Source organism: Conger conger, chromosome 7 (assembly GCF_963514075.1).
Source record: "Conger conger chromosome 7, fConCon1.1, whole genome shotgun sequence".
NCBI lineage: Eukaryota > Metazoa > Chordata > Actinopteri > Anguilliformes > Congridae > Conger > Conger conger.
Window position 1 is genome coordinate 7,055,679 of NC_083766.1, and position 25,604 is coordinate 7,081,282.

A 25,604-nucleotide genomic window follows, 5' to 3' on the forward strand; every position below is an offset into this window, starting at 1 on the left:
GTCTCCCTGCCTCTCTCTTCTCACACACAAAGTTATCTCTTACCACTTCCTCATGAGGCAAGAAGCTAGAATCCAGGGAGACAATACGGAACTTGACTGCAGCAAAAAAAAAAAAAAAAAAAAAGCAGTAAGAGAAAGTCAGCAGTAGGATGACAAAACACAAAAGTAAATTGCTGAACACACACTCATTAAAAAGCACTTATGCAGTATTTCTTGAATCATGAATCATATTGAAATCATTTTTCTGTGTCACATGTTAATCATGATCTTGCATTAAAGCAGCAGTAAACATATCTGCTGTTGATCAATGGTATGGCTGTCAGTGGATGTTGCATTTGTAATAGTCACTAATGAACTGCGCTCTCTAAGACAAGCCAGATAGTAAATTAATGATTGAAAATTACTGGTCTGTCCTGGTTTGTAGATGGGCTTGTCTGTCTGTATGATGGTGAAGGAGGAGCTTGGTTTGATCCAGATTTTGGTCTTCTTGCTCAAAGATGTTTTTTCCCCCTTGAGGGATGCATCAATGGTTGCCACGGTATTAGTGACAACAGAAGGAACCTGGAATTGACAGAGAGGAGGAATGTAAATGAGAGTGTCACTCTCTAACCCATTTATCCCAGATTTATCCCAAAATCCAATCTTTTCATTTTATATTCTGACTTAATGGTAATTTTCCCAGATTGACACTTGAAGGAAGCACTCAAAATTTAGAACCAAGTGGCTAATTAGGTTTAGCTAAACACATGTGTAAAATGCATCGGACCCGGTAACTGTCATGATCCTTTGTACCTCTTAATTTTAAAAACTGAAATGAAAAAACTGCACATGAAATAGCTGTGCTCAACACAGGTACAATTACAATCGTCAGGTGGACAATAATGTGAACTAATTTTTTTGTAACAATCAGATTAGGAATCTTTTTCTATTACTCTTTATGTCATGATCTGGGTCTGAACTCATGTATCATTGTTTATTATCGTTATTTTTTGTAACTTATTTTTCATGTCTGTATTATTTGTATGGATTTGCCTGTGTTTGTCTGCCCTGCCATGTGCTTGTGTTTTCTTTGTCCTGAACCCCGCCCTCACCTGCCTCTGTTAGCCACGCCCCCTTCTGTTCATTTGCATACTCATTGTTTTGATTGATTCCTCCCTGTTCCCCGTTGTCTCCTTCCCGTTAGTAGCCTCCCTCTGTTATTTTATTTCTTCCCTTCTGTTCAGCCCTTGCCATTCGTGCCTGAATGTTTGGTGAGAGATTCTACCCGTTTTTGCTCTGTTCCCATGTGCGCTTGATAAATCTTTGATTTTCTGTTTAGGGTAGCTTTCTGAGTGAGTTTTTTGATTATATTTTTGTATCTGCTCTTTTGGCATTTGGGAGTTTTGGGGTTTGGGGAATTTTTGTTCTGTCATTTTTCTGAGTTTGGATTTTTGATCTTCATTTTTGGATTCTGAGTGACTGCCTTGTCTGATCCTGTTGGAAATAAATGATTCTCTTTTTGCCTGCTACATCCGGTCGGCATCTGGGTCCTTGTCTGCGAGCTCTGACACTTTATTGCTCCCCATTAATATATCTGAAATAAAACAAACTTGTGAGAAGTAAATCTGTCAGATTCCTGTAACCCTAACCAGAATGTATTCTAACAGGGGCATAGTAGTCTACTGTACATGGATCAATGATGGGGTTATGCCAAAATCAGTTTCCCCGGCAGTTTTTGTATGCCCCGTGGCGGGAGTGCACATTACTTTTGTAAATGAAAAAATATGTTTTAGCTTACTGTAGTTAGGCTAAGACTAAACACTATGATTGATGTGAATTGGACCAATAATTATCGAGAAAATTACAAATAACTGCACAACGTCCCTGTGTTTGGAAGACACTAAGACACTATTACCTGAAGATGGTCCGAACACCGCCGTATAAGCCTGCCTGGTTCATTGTCTCTTGTTAGCAACAGTTTCCCCATCACAATGTCACAGTGGAGCACTATTACCAGGTTTGAAAACATCCTTTGTGAGAGATAATGAAAGAGGGGCGGTCTCCTACAACCATGCATTTAATCTCAGTGAACTCCACACACTTATAGCAAATATACATTAATCATGACACAAATACAGTACGCTCCTCGGCTCCACAGACTGCGCAGAGACTTAAGAGGAAGCCAGATGAATACACAAACAGGCACAAAGATCTCCCGCATAGAGCTCTTGGCTATCAGAGATTCGCACAGCTCTTACTGGGAGGAGCGATAACTCTAAACTTGAGTATTTCACCTCAAAACAGAAACAGACACACAGCAGCACCAAGAATAATTTGATAAAACCTGTAGGGGGTCTGAGCCAGCCTTAATTATCAGCGCGCCTCAGTATTCCTGGGTCCACATTAACTTAGCTTAAATTTTGCCATGGCAGGGAAATGGGAATCATCAGCCACAAACCTCACATAGTGCACTAATGAAAAATGAAAACAGAACATGGGAATTGGAAAAATAACACACACGCCCTGATTCAAAGACAAGCGGGACTTAAATAGAAAGACACGCAACTGACCTTCATCGGTAATCAGACCACATGCGGCAGACAATTGGAATCTGTTGTCAGCACGAGGGTATTGATTACGTGATAGCCTAACTGAAACGAGTCACCTAATTGGAGAAAAAAACAACAAGCACCCTCTTGCAGCACAAAACGTGAGTGCCAGGAGATTCATCAGAACAGAAGCCCAGAACCGTGGCACTGTGATTTTTAAAATGCCTACACACATAATTAAACATTTTTATCCAAATAAGCTCAACTGAAACCAGCGTGACAATCCTCCTTTTAGGGAAATTCTGTTCTAGATACCCCTGCCCTGCAAAGAGATAGCAGCCAGGTTCAGGGCCTGCAAGAATTCTGACCCATCTGGTAGGGAGGTGTTTCTTGCAAAACACAGAGCAAAGAATTAATATGGACCAGCTAGGGATGAAGTGAAGTTTGTTTAAAAGAAAATCCGAGGTATGATAACATTCTTTTATCACACTGCGAATCATACGATAGTGGTCTACTATTTTTAATGACACGACTGAAATAGCTATGCAAAGGATCAGCAAAGTAACAGTAAGTGCAGTTGAAAACATTATTTTATGAAAAAATAGCTATTTTATCATCCGATAGAGGTATATTATTGTGAGACTAATCAGTATGTCAGTATGCCCCATAAATTAAGATTTGTATCTACACATTTATTTTACAACTTTATATTCTACATGCATTTATTTTAGAACATTATATTCTGTCTATTCTGGTATATTACTTATATTCATATATCTCTCCTACAGCTGACAACAAAACCTGACAAAGCCAAGCAATTACTGAAAAATGGTAAATCACCAAACCTGGAACTGTACACAGCGATGGAACTCTGTCATAACTAATTCCTCCAAGAGAGTGGTATTACTGGGACCTATTTCCAGGGTAAGCGTAAAATAGAGTGGTCCCTTCTGACGAAGAATGTGGGCACAGACTGTCTCTGTACTGCCCCCTGTTGTTTGGGAGGCCACTGTCACAAGATAAATTCTTTAAAAGAAAGAAAAATATAAAGTCAAAAAAGGTAGAGGAATTACATTTACCCATGAAAGGGATGTGTCCACTAATATGCCAGACAAATTAGGAAATTCACATCCTGAGCTTTAGTGGAAGATGGAAGAACATTTTCTTTAAAAAATACAGGAATTCAGACATTTGGTTTGGTTCTTAGTCTAATTTAAATATATTGGAAATATTATAAAAGCCTTAGCCTTAAAACATTAGCCTTGTAATTAAGAATAATGCTCTAATGAACATAAAAAACAATTCAATGCACAGTTCTCTTAATTTTATGATTAAATTGACTGAGTAACAGCAATACAAAAATATTATACTTACGGTTCATCTGGGCATCTGGAGTCTGCAGCCTGCAGCAGCATGCAGGCAATTAGCAGCAGCCCCAGCATACTGACGAGATCAGATCGGGAAAAAATCAACCAATATGCAGACACACTGTGTGTCTCACATATGCCTCTTTGTCAGCTGAGCCATTGAGGAATAATTCTGAAGCAGCACGATTTATACACAAAGGGAAATGCCCAACTCACGACAGACCCCCCCCTAACCCTCACCCTAACCCGAACCCCCCCACCACCACCCCGCCCCCACACAGCCCTCCCCTGATACACAAACAAACACACACACACACACACATCATTTCATCATGCTGTACTCCCTCCTCCTCAAGTCCAAAGTCAAGATTAATTCTAAACAATTTTCTCAACTTGTTTAACTTTAACTGTTTTAAAGTGCTGAACTGACCAATAATCACAATGCTAGGAAAGGTGGGAGGGGAGATATCCAGGCAGATTTGAAGTATTGCCGTCTGTTCACAGAATTCTATTTACAGTACCTCGCAGTCACACTCAGTAAAATGTGTAGCGTTAAATTTGTTTAGGGGCCTGTGAATAATGAATATGTATTCACTTTTTGTCACAATGTTTTTGTCATTGAAAATTGGAATTTTGATATTAAAGTTGGAATATTTGTTTCTTGATTAATCAAACTACTCAAGAATATTGGCACCCCCCATCTTTAAAATCCAGGTAAAGTTTGACAGCTCGCTCAATCTAGGGGTCTTTCAACATGAAAATAAACATTTTAATAAACACAAATATTTTCCTGTGATACATGGTAAATGGTTGGCGCCTTTATCCAAAGTGCTGTACAATTGATGCTTCTCATTCACCCATTCATACACACACACACACACACCAACAGCGATTGGCTGCCATGCAAAGCACCGACCAGCTCATCAGGAGCTTTTAGGGGTTGGGTGTCTTGCTCAGGAACACTTCGACACAGCCCGGGCGGGGGATCAAACCGGCAACCCTCCAACTGTCTGACGACTGCTCTTACTGCCTGAGCCATGTCGCCCACATGGTCTTGCACATGGCATGCTAGTTTAACATTACGCCTTGCGAAATCTGAGCTGATCATCTGCTTCTGTGCCAGACAAATGCATTAAGACTGAACTGACTTTGGAGAGCAGAAGCATCTCCTGGATTTCACATTTAAAAAATGTAACTACTGTAAACAACATTTAACTAATGAGTGAGGAATGTGGTAAGAAATGCGGGGCAAATGAAATCAGTGCTAATGGATAAATGATAAGTGAAGTGACTGTGTGGGATGGAAAGCCAGGACCGGAATGGAGAACACAAGCTGCACCAAACCTACAACACGGAAAAATAAAAACACATGCAAATAAATAAAATACCTGACCCCTACTGGGGAAGCATAAACAAAAGGATGGGGATCCGGGAACCGACAGGTATGACAGCCTTGCCCGAAGCGGACGATCAGCTCAGATTTCACAAGGGGTAATGGTTAAAGTAGTGTGCAATGTGCTAGACCTTTGTATCACAGGAAGAGTATCCAAATATTTGCAAATGTGTTCATGTTGAAAGACCCCTAGATTGAGTGAGCTGTCAATATTTACCTGGTTTTCAAAGATGGGGGGTGCCAATATTCTTGAGTAGTTGTATGAATCAAGAAACAAATATTCCTACGTTAATATCAAAATTCCAATTTTCAATAACATTAAGGGCTTTCTAAAAGTGAATACATATTCATTATTCGCAGGTCCCTACACAAATTAAACACTACACATTTTACTGAGTGTGACTGCGAGGTACTGTAAATAAAATGCTGTGCACACAGGAATAACAGCAATAATTCAAATCTGCCTGGATATCTCCCCTCCCACCATTCCTAGTGTGTGTGTGTGTGTGTGTGTGTGTGTGTGTGTGTGTGTGTGCGTGCGTACATGCTTGTGTGCGGGTTTTGTGTTTGTGTATCAGGGGAGGGCAGTGTGTGTGTGTGTGGGGGGGGGGCTCTGTCGTGAGCTGGGCATTTCCCTTTGTGTATAAATCCTGCTGCTTCAGAATTATTCCTCAATGGCTCATCTGACAAAGAGGCACATGTGAGACACACAGAGTGTCTGCATATTGATAGATTTTTTTCCGATCTGATCTTGTCAGTATGCTGGGGCTGCTGCTAATTGCCTGCATGCTGCTGCAGGCTGCAGACTCCAGATGCCCAGATGAACCGTAAGTATAATATTTTTGTATCGCTGTTACTCAGTCAATTTAATCATAAAATTAAGAGAATTGTGCATTGAATTGTCTTTCATGTCCATTAGAGCATTATTCTTAATTGCAAGGCAAATTTTATAGGGCTAAGGCTATATTTAAATCAGACTAGGATCCAAACCAAATGTCTTTTACTGCATTCCTGCATTTAAAAAAAAAAAGAGCTAAAGCTCAGGATCTGAATTTTCTAATTTGTCTGGCATATTAGTGGACACATCCCTTTTATGGGTAAATGTAATTCCACATACTCTATCTTTATTGATTTTATATTTTTCTTTCTTTTAAAGAATTTATCTTGTGACAGTGGCCTCCCAAACAACAGGGGGCAGTACAGAGACAGTCTGTGCCCACATTCTTCGTCAGAAGGGGCCGCTCTCTTTTACGCTTACCCTGGAAATAGGTCCCAGTAATACCACTCTCTTGGAGGAATTCGTTATGACAGAGTTCCATCGCTGTGTACAGTTCCAGGTTTGGTGATTTACCATTTTTCAGTAATTGCTTGGCTTTGTCAGGTTTCTTTGTCAGCTGCAGGAGAGATATATGAACATAAGGAATATACCAGAATAGACAGAATATAATGTTATAAAATAAATGCATGTGAATATAAAGTTGTAAAATAAATGTGTAGATATGAATCTTAATTCATGGGGCATACTGACATACTGATTAGTCTCACAATAATATACCTCTATCGGATGATAAAATAACTACTTTTCATAAAATTAGGTTTTCAACTGCACTTGTTACTTAGCTGATCCTTTGCATAGCTATTACAGCCATGTCATTCAAAATAATCCCCTACTGATTAGTCCAGAAAAAATAATCCACGATAGTATGATTTGCAGAATGATAAAAGAATGTTATCATACCTCAGATTTTCTTTTAAATGAACTGCACTTCTTCCCTAGCTGGTCCATATTAATTCCTTGCTCTGTGTTTTGCAAGAAACACCTCCCTACCAGATGGGTCAGAATTCTTGCAGGCCCTGAACCTGGCGACTCTCTCTTTGCAGGGCAGGGGTATTTAGAACAGAATTTCCCTGAAAGGAAGATTGTCACGCTTGTTTCAGCTGAGTTTATTTGGATTAAAAATTAAAATTATGTGTGTAAGCATTTAAAAAATCACAGTACCACGGTTCTGGGCTTCTGTTCCGATTAATGTCCTGGCACTCCCGTTTTGCGCCACTTGTTGTTTTTTTCTCCAATTAGGTGATTAGTTTCACTTAGGCTATCATGTAATCAATACCCTCGTGTTGACGACGAATTCCAATTGTCTGCCGCATGTGGTCTGATTACTGATGAAGGTCAGCTGCGTGTCTTCCTATTCTTGTCTTGGAATCAGGGCTTGTGTGTCATTTTTTCAATTCCCATGTTCTGTTTTTATTTTTTATGAGTGCACTATGTGAGGTTTGTGACTGATGATTCTCATTTCCCTGTCCTGGTGAAGTTTTGGCAAGTTAAAGTGGACCCAGGAGTACTGAGGCCCTCTGGTAATTAAGGCTGGCTCAGACCCCCTACAGCTTTTATCAAGCATAAGGGATAAGTCAATATTCCCCCGATCCGTATGTGGAAATGACTATGTCGGAGAACTCCATGGCGGATTGTGCCCAAGATAGATTATTGCTCTTCATTGCCTTCTTTGTGCAATTATGTATTACGCTAAGGTCAAGTATGCGAGTTTGGAGTTATTGCTCCTCCCAGTAAGTGTGAATCTCTGATAGCCCAGTGCTCTATGTGGGAGATCTTTGTGGCTGTTTGTATATTTATCTGGCTTCCTCTTAAGTCTCCTGCACAGTCTGCAGAGCCGAGAAGCGTACTGTATTCATGTCATGATTAGGGTGTGGGCCGGCCGGTAGCAATAATATATGTAATCCCAGTATAATATAATATAATCCCAGTATAGCCACAATAAGATCCATACAGCCATTGGGCCCTTGAGCAAGACCCTTAACCCTGCATTGCTCCAGGGGAGGATTGTCTCCTGCTTAGTCTAAACAACTGTACGTCACTCTGGATAAGAGCATCTGCCAAATGCCAATAATGTAATGTAATGTAACATGGTGGTTGAATGTGACACTGTCCCCAAATTTTAGTCAGTCAGTTAAATGCATTCAAAGCATATTTGGCCTAAATTTCCCACGATAAAAGCTCACCCAAGCTGTCTGGTCGTGGTAATGGAAACTGTCAATTAGCTATGACTGACAGACCGTGCCCCCATTTTCCACACATTGTTGTTGCTTACCATAGCTACCTGCCAAATGCCAATAATGTAATGTAATGTAATGAGTTCACCAAGATGAAATGTATGGTCATAGGAGACCGCCCCTGTCATTGGAGAGCCTTGCGGTACTCGCCAACCACCCAGGGTGCTGAGTTTGATAACCCTTGGAGCAGTAGGTGCATTTAGGGGTGGCCTGTAGTGTAGTGGTTATGGAACATTACTGGGACCATAGGTTTAATGTGTTTCATATATTCCAGTCAAAGCAGTAATCCTGCTTTGTCAGTTGAATTATATTGGGAATGTTTTTTGAGTATTCTAGTGTTAGGGTCATTATTCCTGCTTTGTCAGTGGAATTAGAGAAGGGATGTCTTGTGTTTCTTTCGTTATCACGCTCCCGGTCCTAGGTAAACTATAATGCAGTTACTAGGCAGCCTGCATAGTTTTGCATACCTATCTCCTACTCACTACTCAGTTGGACGTGAGGTTGAGTTTCTCTGCCGTTTGTTATTTCCTCGCTCGAAGATTAGACTTCTTGACCCTTTTGATAGGTCGTTCTATTGGTTGGTTAAGTGCTGGGGAGTGATGTATTCCCTTTTTTAGTTTTCCCCTTCCTCCTCTGGGGTGTATCCCTTGTCTCGAGGGACACCCCCAGAAAATATTAGTGGTTATCTCACGTCTGGGGGTTAACTTTTAGAACCCAACTAGGTCGCGTTTTGTCCACCGACCCCGCTCCCTTACACACCGTCAGTGTAGCTGTCCTAAATATGGGGCAAAACTTATCAAACAAACACGTGTTTTGCTTGAATCTCTAGCCTGTGTTTCCCAGAAGGTAACGGGTGCTCAAACCCCACCTTTTAACACAGAGGCTGGTTTATGGACAGCCACCCATCCAGCTGATCACATAACATCCCCACAAAAATACGGTAATGTTAGCATGAAAAAATAATGGAACCTAACTTGGCTAGCCAGAGCGATATGACGGACAGCTCTTATGTTGAGTTAGAGGACGAGCTTTTCGATTTTGACAAAGAAATACAACAAGAAATACAACAAATACAATTTACAGAGGAAGAATTGCATGAGCGAGAAAGACAGACAGTGGAGGACAAGGCAACCGAAGCTAAGAGGGCTCATTGGAAGAAGTTTCCACAACCAACGTTTTGATACAGCTTGTTAACTAGATATTTACTTACTCGTCGCTTAGTTGGACCCCTTGGTTGGGGATACTTCTTCTAATGAATCCTCCAATTGCTGCAGAAGAAGTTAGTAAGTACTGCACAGCTTTGAACACTTGCTCCATCCTGCAGTACTTTCCAACTTCTTCTACAGCAATTGAAGGATTAAGTAAGTAATTGGAAGCTTGCCTACTTGATAAGAGAGAATGTAGCTAGTTAAATTCTACCAGTCCTACAAGAGCAACAGGTTACTCAGACTTTTTTCCGAAAATGACCAACTGAACTGTGTTCTATCCCATAGCCAGTGCCAATACAATATCATAAGCCCTGCTATCAAAACTCTTGGTTGCTTCCTCAAAGAATGTCAAAATATGAAAACCATGCTAGCTATCCCTTAGAATGTTATTATATTCAAGAAATAATCCCAGTTTGTCCCAAATGATAGATTCCAGTATTTTACATGTGATACAAGTTAGACTGACAGGCCTGTAGTTTCCTAGATTGGTACAGTCCCCTTTCTTATATATTGTAATTATATTACCTTGTTTCCCGTCAGCCGGTATTTCTACAGTTATCTTCTCTCATATCAAGAAGACTATCTGCTTCCAACTGCAACTCCAACTTGACATTCTTTCCAAAATCATTTTGTAAAGTTTGGATGTAACCCACGTCAGGAAAACGGCTTTCATTATCTCTCACAAAAGGATGTTTTCAAACATGGTAATAATGCTCCACTGTGACATTGTGATGGTGAAACTGTTGCTAACGAGAGACTACGAACCGGGCAGGCTTATACGGCAGTGTTCGGACCATCGTGAGGTAACATGGTCTTCCAAACACAGGGACGTGGTGCTGTTACTTGTACTTTTCTCTATAATTATTGGTCCAATTCACATCAATCACAGTGTTTTAGTGTCTATGGTAGTCAATAAGCAACCCTAATCATAAACCATATTCCTCAGGAGAAATACTACCATTGAATGGACATTAATTTCTGATGGAAGCGGCCACTTCCTTGTGTTCTGTTTGGAGCACTGTGAGTTTACGTGTCAGTAAACTAAAACCTACAATACTTTAAACTACAGTAAAAAAAACTCCAAAATACTCTTGACTGTACTAAACTAGAGTCAATGACACTCTTAGCCTAACTATAGTAAACAAAACACTTATGTGTTTATTTAGAAGAGTAATGTGCACTCCCGCCACAGGGCATACAAAATCTCCCGGGGAAACTGAGCCAGCTGTGTCCCTGTTAGAATACATTCTGGTTAGCATTAGAGGAATCTGACTGATTTACTTCTCATATGTTTGTATTACTTCAGATATCTTCAATGGGGAGCAGTAAAGAGTAATAGAAATAGATTCATAATCTGATTGTTACAAGAAAACATGAAATCATAGTATAACTTCACACTGTTGTCCACCTGACTATTGTAGTTGTGACTGTGTCTTTAGCACAGCTATTTCATGTGAAGTTTTTTCATTTAAGTTTTTAAAATGTATTTAAAAGGTATAAAGGATAGAGTCCAATGCATTGTACACATGTTTTTAGCTAAAGCTAATTTTCAACATTAGCCACTTGGTTCGAAATTTTGGGTGCTTCATTCAAGTGTCAATCTGGGAAAATGACTAACTATTGAGTCAGAATGTAAAATGAAAAGATTGGTCTTTGGGATAAATCTGTGATAAAAGGGTTAGAGAGTGACACTCAGATTTACGTTCCTCCTCTCTGTCAATTCCAGGTTCCTTCTGTTGTCACTAATACCGTGGCAACAATTGATGCCTCTCTCAAGGGGGAAAAAACATCTTTGAGCAAGAAGACCAAAATCTGGATCAAACCAATCTCCTCCCTCACCATCATACAGACAGACAAGCCCATCTACAAACCAGGACAGACTAGTAATTTTCAACCAGTCATTTATTATCTGGCTCATCCTAGATCGCAGTTCATTAGTGACTATTAAAAATGCAACAGCCACTGACGACCATAACATTGATCACCAGCAAGATTTACTGCTGCTTCTATCTCTAGATCGTGATTAATATGAGACACAGAAAAAAATATGATAATAGGATTTCAGTATGATTAATGATTCAAGAAATACTGTACAGGTGCTTTTTAATGTGTGTGTTCAGTAATTGACTTTGTGTTTTGCTGTCCTACTGCTGACTTTCTTTCACTGCTTTTTTTTTTTTTTTTTTTTTTTTTTTTGCTGCAGTCAAGTTCCGTATTGTCTCCCTGGATTCTAGCTTCTTGCCTCATGAGGAAGTGGTAAGATATATTTTTTTGCGTGAGAAGAGAGAGGCAGGGAGACACCAATGTTAATGTGTAAACGTTAAACATGTCATAAGTGTTTAACCTTATAATATAGCCAGTCTCAGAGATAGTGTTTTGAAATTTCGAATTGCATTGCTGAAAGACTTAAAGTGGGTGGGGGTTAAGGAGAAGCATTGTCAATGGAATTTAGACATACTGTATACTGCATAATTTTCATACCTGGTATCTGTCCTGTCAGAAAGGATGAGCTTCCTTGTCGTGGTGAAATAAAGAGAGAGAAAAAACATGAATTTGTGTCTGTGACTCTGCTTGGAAAAAAATATTTGACTTTTCTTTCATTATTTCCTTTGCAGTTCCAGGCTATTGAGTTGCAGGTATGGCATCCTGACTATGCAATTTCATTGGGTCCGTCACACCACATGGGAAATAGAACTTAGTCTGTCTGTTCAGCTATCTCTATCTCTTCTAGGGATAAGCCAGTCTGAACCTCAAGCTCTAGGCAATACCTCTGTCCTTCTTTTACAGGACCCTGGGTCAAATCGTATTGCCCAGTGGTTGAACCAATCAATCACCACTGGAATTCTGGACCTGTCCCACCCCACAACGCCTGAGGCCAAGCAAGGCAACTACACCATCTCAGCCAGGACAAAGAGGGATGCTGTCACCACCCAGACCTTTGAGATCATAGAATATGGTAAGGATGCATTCATGTGGTCACAGAATTATTTTTTCTCTTGCCAACACAATTACAGTTTACAGAGCAATGTGCCGAAGCCTCTAAGAGGAACTGGTATAGTGAAAAACAACCAAAATGAATGAAACTGGACAAGGCAATGGAGACTTTTCTAAAGACATCACATTTTGAACTATCCTATTATATGATAGTTTAAACTTTCCAGGATATTGTTTGGTTTAATATAATTGCAGGGTTTGGCTTGACAAGACAAGATCTGGCATTATGCAGATTATTTTATTTTGAGTATTCTAAAATAGCTGTTTTGTTATAGGCGGTGGCCTGTAGCGTAGTGATTAAGGTATATTACTGGGACACGCAAGGTTGGTGGTTCGATCCCTGGTCTAGCCACAATAAGATCCGCATAGCTGTTGGGCCCTTGAGCAAGGGATTTTCTCCTGCTTAGTCTAATCAACTGTATGTCGCTCTGGATAAGAGCATCTGCCAAATGCCATGAATGAAATGTAATATGATGTCTTGATATTTATATAAACTGTATTTATATGGGCGGCACGGATGGTGCAGTGGGTAGCACTGCCGCCTCACAGCAAGGAGGTCCTGGGTTTGAATCCCTGTCGGCCGGGGCCTCTCTGTGCGGAGTTTGCATGTTCTCCCCGTGTCTGCGTGGGTTTCCTCCGGGTACTCCGGTTTCCTCCCACAGTCCAAAGACATGCACGTTAGGCTGATTGGAGAGTCTAAATTGCCCGTAGGTATGAGTGTGTGAATGAATGGTGTGTGTGGCCTGAGATAGACTGGCGACCTGTCCAGGGTGTATTTCTGCCTTTCGCCCAATGTATGCTGGGATAGGCTCCAGCCCCCCTGCCACCCTGATCAGGATAAGCGAGTTCAGATAATGGATGGATGGATGGATGGATGGATGTATTTATATGGTCATTTTTGACAATAAGAATTTTTACAATACATGCCCTTTACAGAAATATTTGGACTCCACTGAGACCTGTTTTTATCTGTTTCATATTTTAGTCCTGCCAAAGTTTGAGGTTATCGTCCTCTTCCCTGATGTCATATTTGCTCAAGACCAAAACGCAACAATAAAGATTTGTGGGAAGTAAGTAAGAAAAGCTGTATTTGCCTTGACTAAAATTAAAATTTCTCTCATCTCATGAAGTGGGATTGTGGTCTTGGCTGTTTATTGTTGTCCAGGTACACCTATGGGAAGCCTGTCCTGGGTTCTGTTAAGGCCACAGTGTGCATCAAGTCTCACTCAAGGTGGGATTGGCATGTTGAACGTTGCATGGAACAGATGGAACAGTCTACTACGAGGGTAAGAGAACAATAACACAAGGGCCTAATTTAATGGAGGTGCAGCATCATTGGATGTGAAGTCATGCCTTTGTTAAAAATGGAGCCTTTGTTGCTAAATCACAACCAAAAAACTCCCAACAATGGGATAGATTTCTTGATATGTGATCTTGATCTTGATCAAGGCTATTTTAAGTGGCTCCAATATAACATTCCAAACTGTGAGGAAAAGTGTCAGGTTTGGGTTAGAAAATTGAGAACCAAATGCGACAGATTAAGATTCAGAAAGCCTATCTAAAAATAGACACGCCACAGAAGCGGAATTAAACCGCACCAGGAAAAAAGGAAAAACAAAAGGAAGCGGAAAAACGGGAGCAAAACTTCCCTAGCACGAAGTTAACACAAAACAACCTCAAACGGAGGCGAATATTGCTAAAACAGCGAGAAACCAACAAAATAACAAGAGGATAAACAGGCTGCAGGCATGTATAAACCAGTGCATTTATGATAGAACTATGGTAGCTTTCTAATGAATAGCCTAGACAAAGTAATGGGATTTAATTTACTGAGTCATTCACTTAGTTCAGTCAAAAGAACTCTTTCTAACCACTCACTCACCACGCCAGAGAAAGAAACCCCCTACTGGCGTCTGGCAAACAAAGACTCTCGAAGAGCTCAGCTGAATTTTTTGGTTTATAATGTCCCGCAACATTGCATCATTACAGTAAATGCTTTTGCACAATTATTATGTTTCAAAACATTGTTGGTTGGAGAGTAGATTATCTCATTCATTGGCACTATACAAATTTATGTCATTAAAATGTGCTTAATTCCGACTTAATTTGCCCCTGCAAGCAAGGACCCTTTCATTTTGTCCCTGGGTGGGAACCCCTTAATTATGACACTCAAGGAAAAACCCATTAATGTTATGATTAAGGTGTATTTCCGGTGTTGAACACCTATACTGTACTATTTATCTGTTTATAAAAAAAGAGTTATTAATGGACCCTCCCTAAAAAAAGTGTAGTATTTTCCTTTAAAAGTGTAAAATTGAGCGGTTTGGTTTCATAGTGTGGGAAATCGTTCACAAACTGCAACACACACACAGCTCTCCGAATAAGTCGTTCACAAACACATGTTCGTTCAGTGGAGTGAGATTTGGCTTGCGAACTGTCAGCCTCTACTGAGTTTGCATTTTGGGTTTTTTCTAATGTTATGTTCTGCAACATCGAGTCATTTATGCTTTTTCACAATCTGATTATGCTTAAAAACATCATTGGTTGGAGAGTAGACGATCTCATGGGAGAGTAGACTGTGCTTTATCGTTCACAAACTGCTACACCACTCCCCTGAACAATTCATTCACAGACACTCGTTTGTTCACAGACACTCATTTGTTCAGTGGAGTGGAGAGTACCTAAATAGTAATAGTGCAAATCGGGAAAAATAAATGGCATATATTGCACAAGTACGAATTAGAGTTGTGATTTGTTTTGTTCAGTAGAGCGCAAAAGAGTGCCCCTACTGGCGAATGAAGACTCAGTGAAACGAATGACTAAAATGACTGAACTGAGAAAACAAATCAGTACTCCTGAGTCAGGAAGATGAATCATTCAATTCGAACAACTTGTTTGTAAACTGCACTACACAAAGTAAGATTACTTTATATTCAATAGGTGTGTAGCAAAGAGTTGAGTTTGGTACAGAAAATTGTTTGACAATGTTTCCACCCAGTGATGGCCTGCTTTACTGGCCATTGACCGTTCTTTGGTCCTTATGTTGTGAGACAACATCAACAGACTTAAAATGAAAATTCCACAAAATTCCAGAATCAATTGTTGATTACCTGTGCATGAAGTAATGGCACAACACCACACAGCTGACCAGGAACAGCTGAGCAGTCAATTACCCTCTTATCCTTGGTCCCCCAAATTTCAGTATTATACTGTGTATATAACTCTTTTTGTAGGACTGCACAATTAACAGGTGCCTGATGAAGCAGTACATTCACTTTTGTTCAGTAAGATGGAGAATAAATAAGATAATGATGATAACATCCTCAAGATGCCTGGGTTCCATCTCGCTGTGTCCATCCACAGTAAGCAACATGGTGTGGCAACCTTCGTCAGGACTGAACTAAGCTGGTCAGCCAGTAGCCAATCCCCACCAGGCTCTAACATCGAGTGGCTGGTTACCATAATCCAGGAAACATCAGTCATCAACGTATACAAGCCCCCACCATCCGAGCTGTCTGCGTTGTCACTCCCGTCCGTAACTGCACCCGCCATCTATGCAGGTGACTTCAATTGTCAACACACAGACTGGGGTTACAACCACACAACACCTAACGGAGTGGCATTGAGCGAATGGGCCTCCAACACCGATGCTCTGCTGCTGTTCGACCCTAAGGAGCCTCCAAGCTTCTTCTCTGCACGCTGGAATACCTTTACCTTACTTTAACTGGATGCCTGAAACCTACCCCTGTCTTCCTCTTGCCAGTCCTCGCGGGAATCGCTCCGGCCGGTCTCCAGTGGGAGGCTGCCACCCTCGCACTGGCAAGAAAGGCACAGAAACACGACTGGCACATCCTGCATAACACCACAACGACAGCAGCGCCTCCAAGTAGACTCAAGTCCCGCCACCCCTACAACAAGGTGGCACAAGAGATGCTTCACTCTGTCCCTCAGGACCTGTCCAGAAATGCATGGCTGGTGGCAGCTAGGAAGCAGGAGTGGGAGATGGCCGGGCCCACCCGCATCCACCGCTACAACTGGGACCAGGGAGGTGGTGCCATAGGAGGAGATGACCTACCACGCCGGCAATGGACCTTATTGAACCGTCTACGAACTGGGGTCAGTCGCTTTAAATCATCTATGAAGAAGTGGGGCCTGGCAGACAGAGCTGCTTGCGAGTGCGGCGAGTCTGAGCAGACTGCCGAACACATAATTACCACCTGCCCCCTATACAGACCACCCTCGGAAGCCAGCCTCTTTGACGTAAGACCAGAGACAAGGGCATGGCTGCACGACATCGAGTTGGACCTCTGATGTTACACGAAAGAAGAAGAAGAAGAGAATAAATATGTTGACTAATATCTTTCCACATCTGGCACTCTACAACTAATTCTGATTTGTGCCATTTTCTTGCCATGTCATTTTCCAGCCATGTCCCCACCTATCTAGCCAACACCAGCATAGCTAACTAGCTCACAACTTTTAACCTGATTCTAATGATTATGCTCAGAATATTCCTGACCTCTGTCATTGTTTGACCTAGACTGACAAGACCGGATGTGCAACAATCTTCATCAATGCAACGGCCCTCTTTTCCCCCTCCTCAAATACTCAAGAAAGCCTTACTGTGCATGGCAAGATGGAGGAAGATGGAACAGGTAGGAATCATGTGATTTTTTCTTTGTTTTTTATTTTGGTAAATGGTAAATGGTTGGCATTTATATAGCGCCTTTATCCAAAGCGCTGTACAATTGATGCTTCTCATTCACCCATTCATACACACACTCACACACCAATGGCGATTGGCTGCCATGCAAGGCACCCAATCTCGTCAGGAACATTTGGGGGTTAAGCTTCTTGCTCAGGGACACTTCGACACAGCCCGGGCGGGGATCGAACCGCTAGCCCTCCAACTGCCAGACGACTGCTCTTACAGCCTGAGCCATGTTGCTAATTAAGTTGAATGAATAAGCATTCTCCTAGAGAAAAATCATCTTCCATTAAAAGAAATCCCTAGCAAACTGACTGGATGATATCACAAAACAAAATAATATCTGTATTAAAATAACTATAAGAATGACTAAAAACACTTAAATGGGTTGCTATAGAACTTGCAGTGAACAGAAATACTTTTAAAGAGGGAGTTTTTTTCATGCTTTTCCAGTTTTAGTGTTTTTAATGTTTTTTTAATTTATTTATTGGCCCAGACAGTATTTGTGTGTGAAGAATATTTTATACAATGAACATTTTTTCTAGACTTTACCATTTAAATAAAATTGCAGAATAATTGCATCCCACAGGGAAATAATTTTATGTGGTTTTTAAAATAATTTCTTAAATGGCGTTAAAATTACTTTCAAATACTGTCAGCGAAGGGATGTTTGTTTTTTACAAAAATTCTGCAACTTCTGTGCAGTGATACTCTGGTGTCAGACAGCAACAGGGAAATGACTGACTGTTTCTTTTTAGGTGTTGTTTTGACAGGCACTGGCAGTACAAAGATAATCAAAGGAGAAAAAATTCATATTGAGTTTCAAGACACTCCGTCATCTTTCAAGCCAGGAATAAACTATGAGGGAAAGGTAACCATCCATCTTTTCCAGTGAGAATTTATGATCATACATTTCTAATGTACCAATGACTAAGACAATGTCTTATTTGGTTTCTTATTTGTCCAGAAATTGGCACAAACTGAATTTTTATAGTCATGGCTTTGTTGTGTGTCATAGTCACATTCTGGCATACTGAGTATTGGCATACTATTTGTACACTAAGCTTTTGTAAGCAAACAATGAAGACATTTGGTACCCGAAAACAAATTACTTTAACTGCACCTGCCTTTTTAGAGAATGTGTGGAATTTTATCTCACTTTTTTGGTCACATTTCTGTATTCACATTCAATAATACAGGCAGAAAAACAATGATTGATACATGCCAAAGTTTATAAGCAAAGTACAATTACTGGGCTCTTGTAGAATTTGTACCATTTTGTACTTTAATTGCATTTTAATCATTTTGTCACTTTTTATGTAAAGCGTCTTTGAGTATCATAAAAAGCACTCTGTAAATGTTTTTTTTTTTTTTGGTTTTGTTTTTTTGTTTCACAGCGTCATGGCTGTTGGAATAAAGCTCTTGCTAAAATAAATTTGTCACACTTTTCAGATCATCGTGAAAGGTTCCTCTTCCTCTATTGCCAACAAGCCCATCTTCCTCCATGGACCAAAGGGGGCTACATGGACATTGACCACTGACAGTGAGGGTGTGGCCCACTTCTCACTGGACACCAGTGGTTGGTTGGCAGAAAGTGCCCACCTAATTGTAAGATCCCATTCCCTCTCTCTTTCTTTTTGCTTGTCCACATATTTTCCTGCTGTGTGACTGAAACTGCCAGTACAGTCACCCTCACACAATTCATGGCTGAAGTTGAATGTGTGGACCCTTAAAATTAGAATGTACAGTACTGTGCAAAAGTTTTAGGCAGGTGTGAAAAAATGCTGTAAAGTAAGAATGCTTTCAAAAATAGAAATGGTAATAGGTTTTTTTTATCAATTAACAAAATCTAAATCAAATCAAATATTTGGTGTGACCACACTTCAGCATCAATTCTTCTAGGTACACTTGCAAAAAGTCAGGGATTTTGTAGGCATATAGTCCGGTGTGTGATTAACCAATTATGCCAAACAGGAGCTAATAATCATCAATGTAATATGTAGGTTGAAACACAATCATTAACTGAAACAGAAACGGCTGTGTAGGAGGGTTAAAACTGGGTGAGGAACAGCCAAACTCTGCTTCCAAGGTGAGGTTGCTGAAGACAGTTTAATGTCAGAAGTCATACACCACGGCAAGACTGAGCACAGCACCAAGACACAAGGTAGTTATACTGCATTTACATTACATTACATTATTGGCATTTGGCAGACGCTCTTATCCAGAGCGACGTACAACAAAGTGCATACCCATAACCAGGGCTAAGTGCGCTGAAAGACCCTAGAGGGAAGTACAATTTCAATTGCTACCCGTACATCAAAGATAAGGACCAGGGCCTATTTTTATTTTATTTTATTTAATCAACAAATAAACAAACAACAAGGCAAAAGTGACCAAACTTAACTATCCAAATACTGCTTACCTAGCCAACTAAAAATACCGAAACACTATGTAAATCACAAAGACAACAATTAAGGTTCACAGGGAGGTAGGGAGGGATGGGCAGAGGTGCTGCTAGAAGAGGTGCGTCTTCAGTTTGCGCTTGAAGGTGAGGAGAGATTCTACAGTTCTGACCTCAACGGGGAGTTCGTTCCACCACCGTGGAGCCAGAACAGACAGTAGTCGTGTGCGTGAGGTGGAGGTTCGGAGAGGAGGAGGTGCCAAGCGGCCTGTGGAGGCTGAACGAAGAGGTCTGGCAGGGGATGATTTTAGCAAGGTCTCTTCCAGGCAGAAATTTCAAGGCAGACAGGGGTTTCCAGATGTGCTGTTCAAGCTCTGTTGAAGAAGCACAAAGAAACTGGCAACGTTGAGGACCGTCGACGCAGTGGTCGGCCAAGGAAACATAGTGCAGCAGATGAAAGACACATCATGCTTACCTCCCTTCACAATCGGAAGATGTCCAGCAGTGCCATCAACTCAGAATTGGTAGAAACCAATGGGGCCCAGGTACGCCCATATACTGTGTGGAGAAGTCTGGTCAGAAGTGGTCTTCATGGAAGAATTGCGGCCAAAAAGCCATACCTCCGATGTGGAAACAAGGCAAAGCGACTCAACTATGCACGAAAACACAGGAACTGGGGTGCAGAAAAATGGCATCAGGTTCTCTGGACTGGTGAGTGAAAAATATTTGGCCTTAGCAGAAGGCAGTTTGTTCACCAAAGGGCTGGAGAGCGGTACAAGAATGAGTGTCTTCAAGCAACAGTGAAGCATGGTGGAGGTTCCTTGCAAGTTTAGGGCTGCATTTCTGAAAATGGAGTTGGGGATTTGGTCAGAATGAATGGTCTTCTCAATGCTGAGAAGTATAGGCAGATACTTATCCATCATGCAATTCCATCAGGGAGGCATCTGATTGGCCCAAATTTATTCTGCAGCAGGATAACAACCCCAAAAACACAGCCAATGTCATTAAGAACTATCTTCAGTGTAAAGAAGAACAAGGAGTCCTGAAGTGATGGTATGGCCCCCACAGAGCCCTGATCTCAACATCATCGAGTCTGTCTGGGATTACATGAAGAGACAGAAGCATTTGAGGCTGCCTAAATCCACAGAAGAACTGTGGCTAGTTCTGCAAGATGTTTGGAACAACCTACCTGCCGAGTTCCTTCAAAAACTGTGCGCAAGTATACCTAGAAGAATTGATGCTGTTTTGAAGGCAAACAGTGGTCACACCAAATATTGATTTGATTTAGATTTTTCTTCTGTTCATTCACTTCTTCTGTTCATGCATTTTGTTAATTGATAAAAATCAATTTTTAACATTTCTATTATTGAAAGCATTCTTATTTTACAGCATTTTTTCACACCTGCCGAAAACTTTTGCACAGTACTGTATTCATTCGTATTCATAGACTGTAACAAAAAAAGAACATGGACAAAGTTACTGTGATGTCACCAAGTGACTTTCCATGGGCTTCAAAACAATGTTTTTGTATTGCATGTTGTAGATATTGGAGCCAGAGATTGCGCAGTAGCTAAAAGGTGGGATTCTTGTAAGGTCATGAAGTCTGGGCCGGGTCTACGTAAGCTCATGGGATACTGCCTCCTTGAGTGATGTGCAGTGACAAGGCAGTGATGCAAGCTGTCCCTGATTGGTCCACAAAATATTGAAATATTGTCTAAATGACACAATCACTTAACACTGGCACATGGTGAGAAAAAACACCTATTGTGAGTGGATGTTCTTGTTGGACAAAATTATTGGCTTTATTTTGACTACTGTATTGGTATCATTAACTTGCACTGAAATGGGTGGCTGAAAGACTGGAGCCAACCATGCTGCCAATAGAGGCCAATGTCTCTCAACAAGACCTGGGGCCTTATTTAGAAACATTTTAAGATGAACCAACCAAATTATAAAATAATGGGCCTATCAGTCCTAACTTTAGGCCTCTTAAGCTTTTGGTCAAAGAGTAATGCATAAAGCATTGTAGCTCAACCAGCTCCTAAATCTGAAACGTTAGGGGTAGTCAAGAGGACTCCAAAGTCACGAAGACCAAATCACAAATAGTCCCAAGATAGCTGATGCTGGCAATCTGCTTCGCAATCAGGTCAGTGGTTTAGAAACATTTAATGACATCAAGCTTTTAAAATGGTATTGTGTCAAGTGTGCGGGTATTAGAATAATACTCTTGAGTGGAATGATAAGAAGTTTTCTGAACATGGCCCCTGGAAGTGAGCTTCAAAAATGCAGCCCAGTCTTAGCCTTTTGTTCCTATTGTATATACTGCAAAGTTATTAGATATTTCCTGGTCTCTTTGGGCAGCATTGTTGGTGAAAATAAACAATCTTCCTATGGCTGCTTGGAAATCCAGGTTTTGTGAGTAAATCTTCTCTTCTTCTTCCACATCACTGAATACAGGCGAGTTGTAATGAAGAGTCAACAGAAATACACAGCCTGTGCTCAGCAAACCATGAGGCCTCAATATTTTATTCGAAGAGCAAGAGCTTCCTGAGTATCAAGCATGCAAACAAATCACTTCCTTGTGATCAGGACAACCAAGTCCTGGTGCGTTACATCATCCAAGGGGAGGAGCTTAAGGATAAGAAGACTCTTGACTTTTTCTACTTGGTGAGTTCTTGTCTGATTTCCAGTTTTGCATGTAGGGCTTTTAGTTACTGGAATGTGTTCTGAGGTCCCTGGACTGAGTTGAAAAATATAATGTGTTAAGACAGTGAAACAAAGAGAAAAAAGGCAGCAAACAAGCTTCAAACCCTGGTCTCCTATATGAGAGACTATCATGCTATCATGGCCATTTATATTGATTAATCATTTTCAGATGGCAGTGGATGGGGCATAAGTAAGGCACTTATTTGCCCTCATAAGTTACACTGCCAGATTAACATATTGTATACAGGTTTGCTTTCCAAACAGCAATGAGTTATTTGGGCTGGACTGCAGAGAAAGTCTTTCTTTAGGTTTAGGTTATCTACCCACACAGTTTATGATCATCAATTTCTTTCTCGCATCAAATTTCAAACTTTGGTGCTCGCATACCTGGCAGTTAAAGGATCAGCCCCTGTATATATTCAATCCCTTATCAAGACCTATACACCAACAAGACCCCTCCGTTCTGCCACTTCGTGCCATCTGGCACCTCCCCCTCACCACACCTGCACTTCACGCTCATGACTGCTGTCTGTCCTGGTTTCACGGTGGTGGAATGACCTCCCGGTGGATGTCAGAACGGAGTCTCTGACCTCCTTCAAGCGCAGACTGAAGACTCCACCTTTCCCTCCCTAACTCACCACCATGATTAGCTTTAGACTGTAATGGCACTTATGTATAGATTGTATAGATATTGTTACTTGTAAAGATATAGTTGTTTTTTATTGGATGTTGTATTGTTGTATTCAGGGTATTCTAGCTGCCAACTGTGGTATGCTAGTTTGGAAGTTGATTGTACTCTTCAAGGGTTCTGATTATCTGTATGTTTACACTAGGACTCGGAACTGGACTGTCCTCTCAGGTCCTCTTTGCACTCATACTTGTGTTTGATTTGCACTTCATTGTATGTCGACCTGGATAAGAGCGTCTGCTAAATGCCATGTAATGTAATGTAATAGGCTACTGAATAAGAAAATTTCTTATTTGGTTTCTTATTTGTCCAGAAATTGGCACAAACTGAATTTCATAGTCATGGCTTTTTTGTGTGTCATCGTCACATTCTGGCATACTGAGTATTGGCATACTATTTGTAAACTAAGCTTTTGTAAGCAAACAATTAATATATTTGGTACCCAATAACAAATTACTTTAACTGCACATGCCTTTTTAGAGAATGTGTGGAATTTTCTCTCACTTTTTTGGTTTCACATTTTCACACTCAGTAATACAGGCAGAAAAACAATGATTGATACATGCCAGCCAGTTCAGTCCAGTTCAGCTAACTCCTGGTTTCCCCTCTCCTGTCACCCAGGTTTTGTCCAAAGGGAGCATTGTGCAGCACGGGCGTTCTGAAGTGATGCTGAATGAAGGAGAAGGTGACGTTCCCTTGAGAAATGATTGCTCATTATATTTCTGAGATGCTCAAGGGAGAACTTTGCCACTATGCCCACATATCATAAAAGGTTATCACGTGTCATTAGACAAACATTCCCCTTTCTTTTTCATTGCAGTTAAGAGAGGGGAGTTGTCTTTCTCCCTGAAGCAGACAGGAGATCTGGCCCCTCATGCCCAGGTGGTGGTGTACACAGTGCTGCCTGATGGAGAGGTTGTGGCAGACAGCTTCGACTTTCCCATCCAGTTGTGCTTCAAGAACAAGGTAAACTGTACCTGAAGAATGGAAATAAACCATCAGAATGTGTAGCAGCTCCACAGAAAGGCCTTGAATACGCCCCTTCTACAGCTACAACTCCAAGGGTTCCCTTATAAAAAAATGACTGAAATGGGACTCAACTGTTAAAATAAAAAAGAGATTTAAAAGAGTGAAAGGCCATGAATATGCCATACATTTTTATAAACAGAAGCAGACAGTCAACTGTACAGTGTTTACCATTCACTGTTTGCTGTTATTACTTTATAATTGATTGACTGTGTAATAAAGTGAACAGTGTGGGTGGGTGATGTCTGTAACTTAGATGGCTGCCAAGGCTTAAGAGATTTCTTTCCCGTCTTTTCCCATCAATCACATTACAGCTGACGCTTTCATTCAAAGTGGCTTACAGTTGATGAGGCGAAGCCAATGTGGGCTAAAGGGCCCAATATTTTATCTTATCGTGACTACACTGGGGCTTGGACCATGAATCTTCAATGTCCCCATCAAGCATCTTAGCCCAAGGCTATCTTTCTCCCTACATTTCAATAACTGTAATTGTGCCTCTGGCAGTTTAGCAGTATCTCAAACAGCTGCTGCCCGAGGGTAACTTCTGAAGTGTACCTGTATGCACTCGGTCAATACAGAAATTGTGAGCAAAGTTTATACCCTTGGAAACTGTTACATGATTTTGCAGGTGCCCGCATACTCTACTTCTCAGAAATAAGTAGAGCTTGCGGGCACCTGGAAACTCATGTAACAGGAAGTCGAGGGTTCTGCACAACTTGGGCCCACCATACACCTGGCAGGACAAACCTGCGACTATAGGGCCCAGACTGAGCTTCTTTACTGCCTGAGCCACTCATGAACATACTTTCTGAAGTGAACAATTTCCCATTGCTGTGAATGCAGGAAGCAACACAAGCAGCAACAGCACAAGATGGCAAAAAGTCCAGCATGAAGTATATTGCATTAAGCTGTGTAATGTGCCCCCCCCCCCCCCAATTACTCAACTTCTGTTCTGTTTCAGGTGTCTCTCCAGTTCTCCTCCACCCAGGAGCTCCCCGGAGGGAAGGTGTTTTTGGAGCTGCAGGCCCAGCCGGGGTCACTGTGCTCCCTGAGGGCCATCGACCAGAGTGTCCTTCTCATGAGACCAGACAAGGAGCTGAGTGCACAGGAGGTGAGCTGAGACCCTGAACAGCCCTGCCTAGTCATAGCCATGACTTGATACATTTCAGTAACGGATGTGTATTTTGTGTCTTTAACCTTGTGTGGGTATGTTGACTCAGCTTGTGCAACAGAGAAAGAGACAATATTGTCATATGGACAGGGGTACTGTCCTGTTTTTAAATAAAGAAAATGGGTATCTCCAGTCTCACCTGAATTTGGAAAGTCCAATTTGCAAACTATGTATGCTCACATATGGCCCTGCTGCTGTCTTGGGAGAATGAAAGTAATCTGTGGTTCTCCTCCAAAACATGGGCCTGCCAGCAACTGCTTCTTTTTCACTCCGGAACCGCAAACCACCCACTAGCAGATCAGGGGTGGTGCCGACTATGGCTTCTGGCAATAGACAGCACTG

At 41.2% G+C, this 25,604-nt stretch overlaps 2 protein-coding genes across 5 annotated transcripts in view; one reads left to right on the plus strand and one right to left on the minus strand.

Annotated features, from left to right (window-relative positions):
• Nucleotides 1-4,063, minus strand: part of LOC133132805 (alpha-2-macroglobulin-like) — a 38,928-nt gene extending 34,865 nt beyond the window's left edge. The window contains exons 1-4 of the mRNA XM_061248548.1: nt 3,903-4,063; nt 3,374-3,554; nt 405-561; nt 44-96 (exon numbers count right to left, since the gene is read on the minus strand). Of these exons, the coding sequence (XP_061104532.1) occupies nt 44-96; nt 405-561; nt 3,374-3,554; nt 3,903-3,970 (459 nt within the window). The 5' untranslated portion in view covers nt 3,971-4,063. The remainder of the gene's footprint in view (nt 1-43; nt 97-404; nt 562-3,373; nt 3,555-3,902) is intronic.
• A 1,908-nt stretch (nt 4,064-5,971) lies between these two features.
• Nucleotides 5,972-25,604, plus strand: part of LOC133132605 (alpha-2-macroglobulin-like) — a 48,190-nt gene continuing 28,557 nt past the window's right edge. For 2 of the 4 annotated variants that reach the window (XM_061248122.1, XM_061248123.1), the window contains exons 1-15: nt 5,972-6,115; nt 6,445-6,625; nt 11,295-11,451; nt 11,772-11,824; nt 12,184-12,204; nt 12,356-12,524; nt 13,548-13,632; nt 13,728-13,848; nt 17,103-17,217; nt 18,029-18,141; nt 18,723-18,878; nt 22,129-22,338; nt 23,687-23,750; nt 23,886-24,031; nt 25,053-25,202. In XM_061248122.1, the coding sequence (XP_061104106.1) occupies nt 6,048-6,115; nt 6,445-6,625; nt 11,295-11,451; nt 11,772-11,824; nt 12,184-12,204; nt 12,356-12,524; nt 13,548-13,632; nt 13,728-13,848; nt 17,103-17,217; nt 18,029-18,141; nt 18,723-18,878; nt 22,129-22,338; nt 23,687-23,750; nt 23,886-24,031; nt 25,053-25,202 (1,809 nt within the window). In that variant the 5' untranslated portion in view covers nt 5,972-6,047. Of the gene's footprint in view, nt 6,116-6,444; nt 6,626-11,294; nt 11,452-11,771; nt 11,825-12,183; nt 12,205-12,355; nt 12,525-13,547; nt 13,633-13,727; nt 13,849-16,540; nt 16,679-17,102; nt 17,218-18,028; nt 18,142-18,722; nt 18,879-22,128; nt 22,339-23,686; nt 23,751-23,885; nt 24,032-25,052; nt 25,203-25,604 lie in introns of those variants that run through there. The other 2 variants (XM_061248125.1, XM_061248124.1) reach the window with 2 other exon arrangements.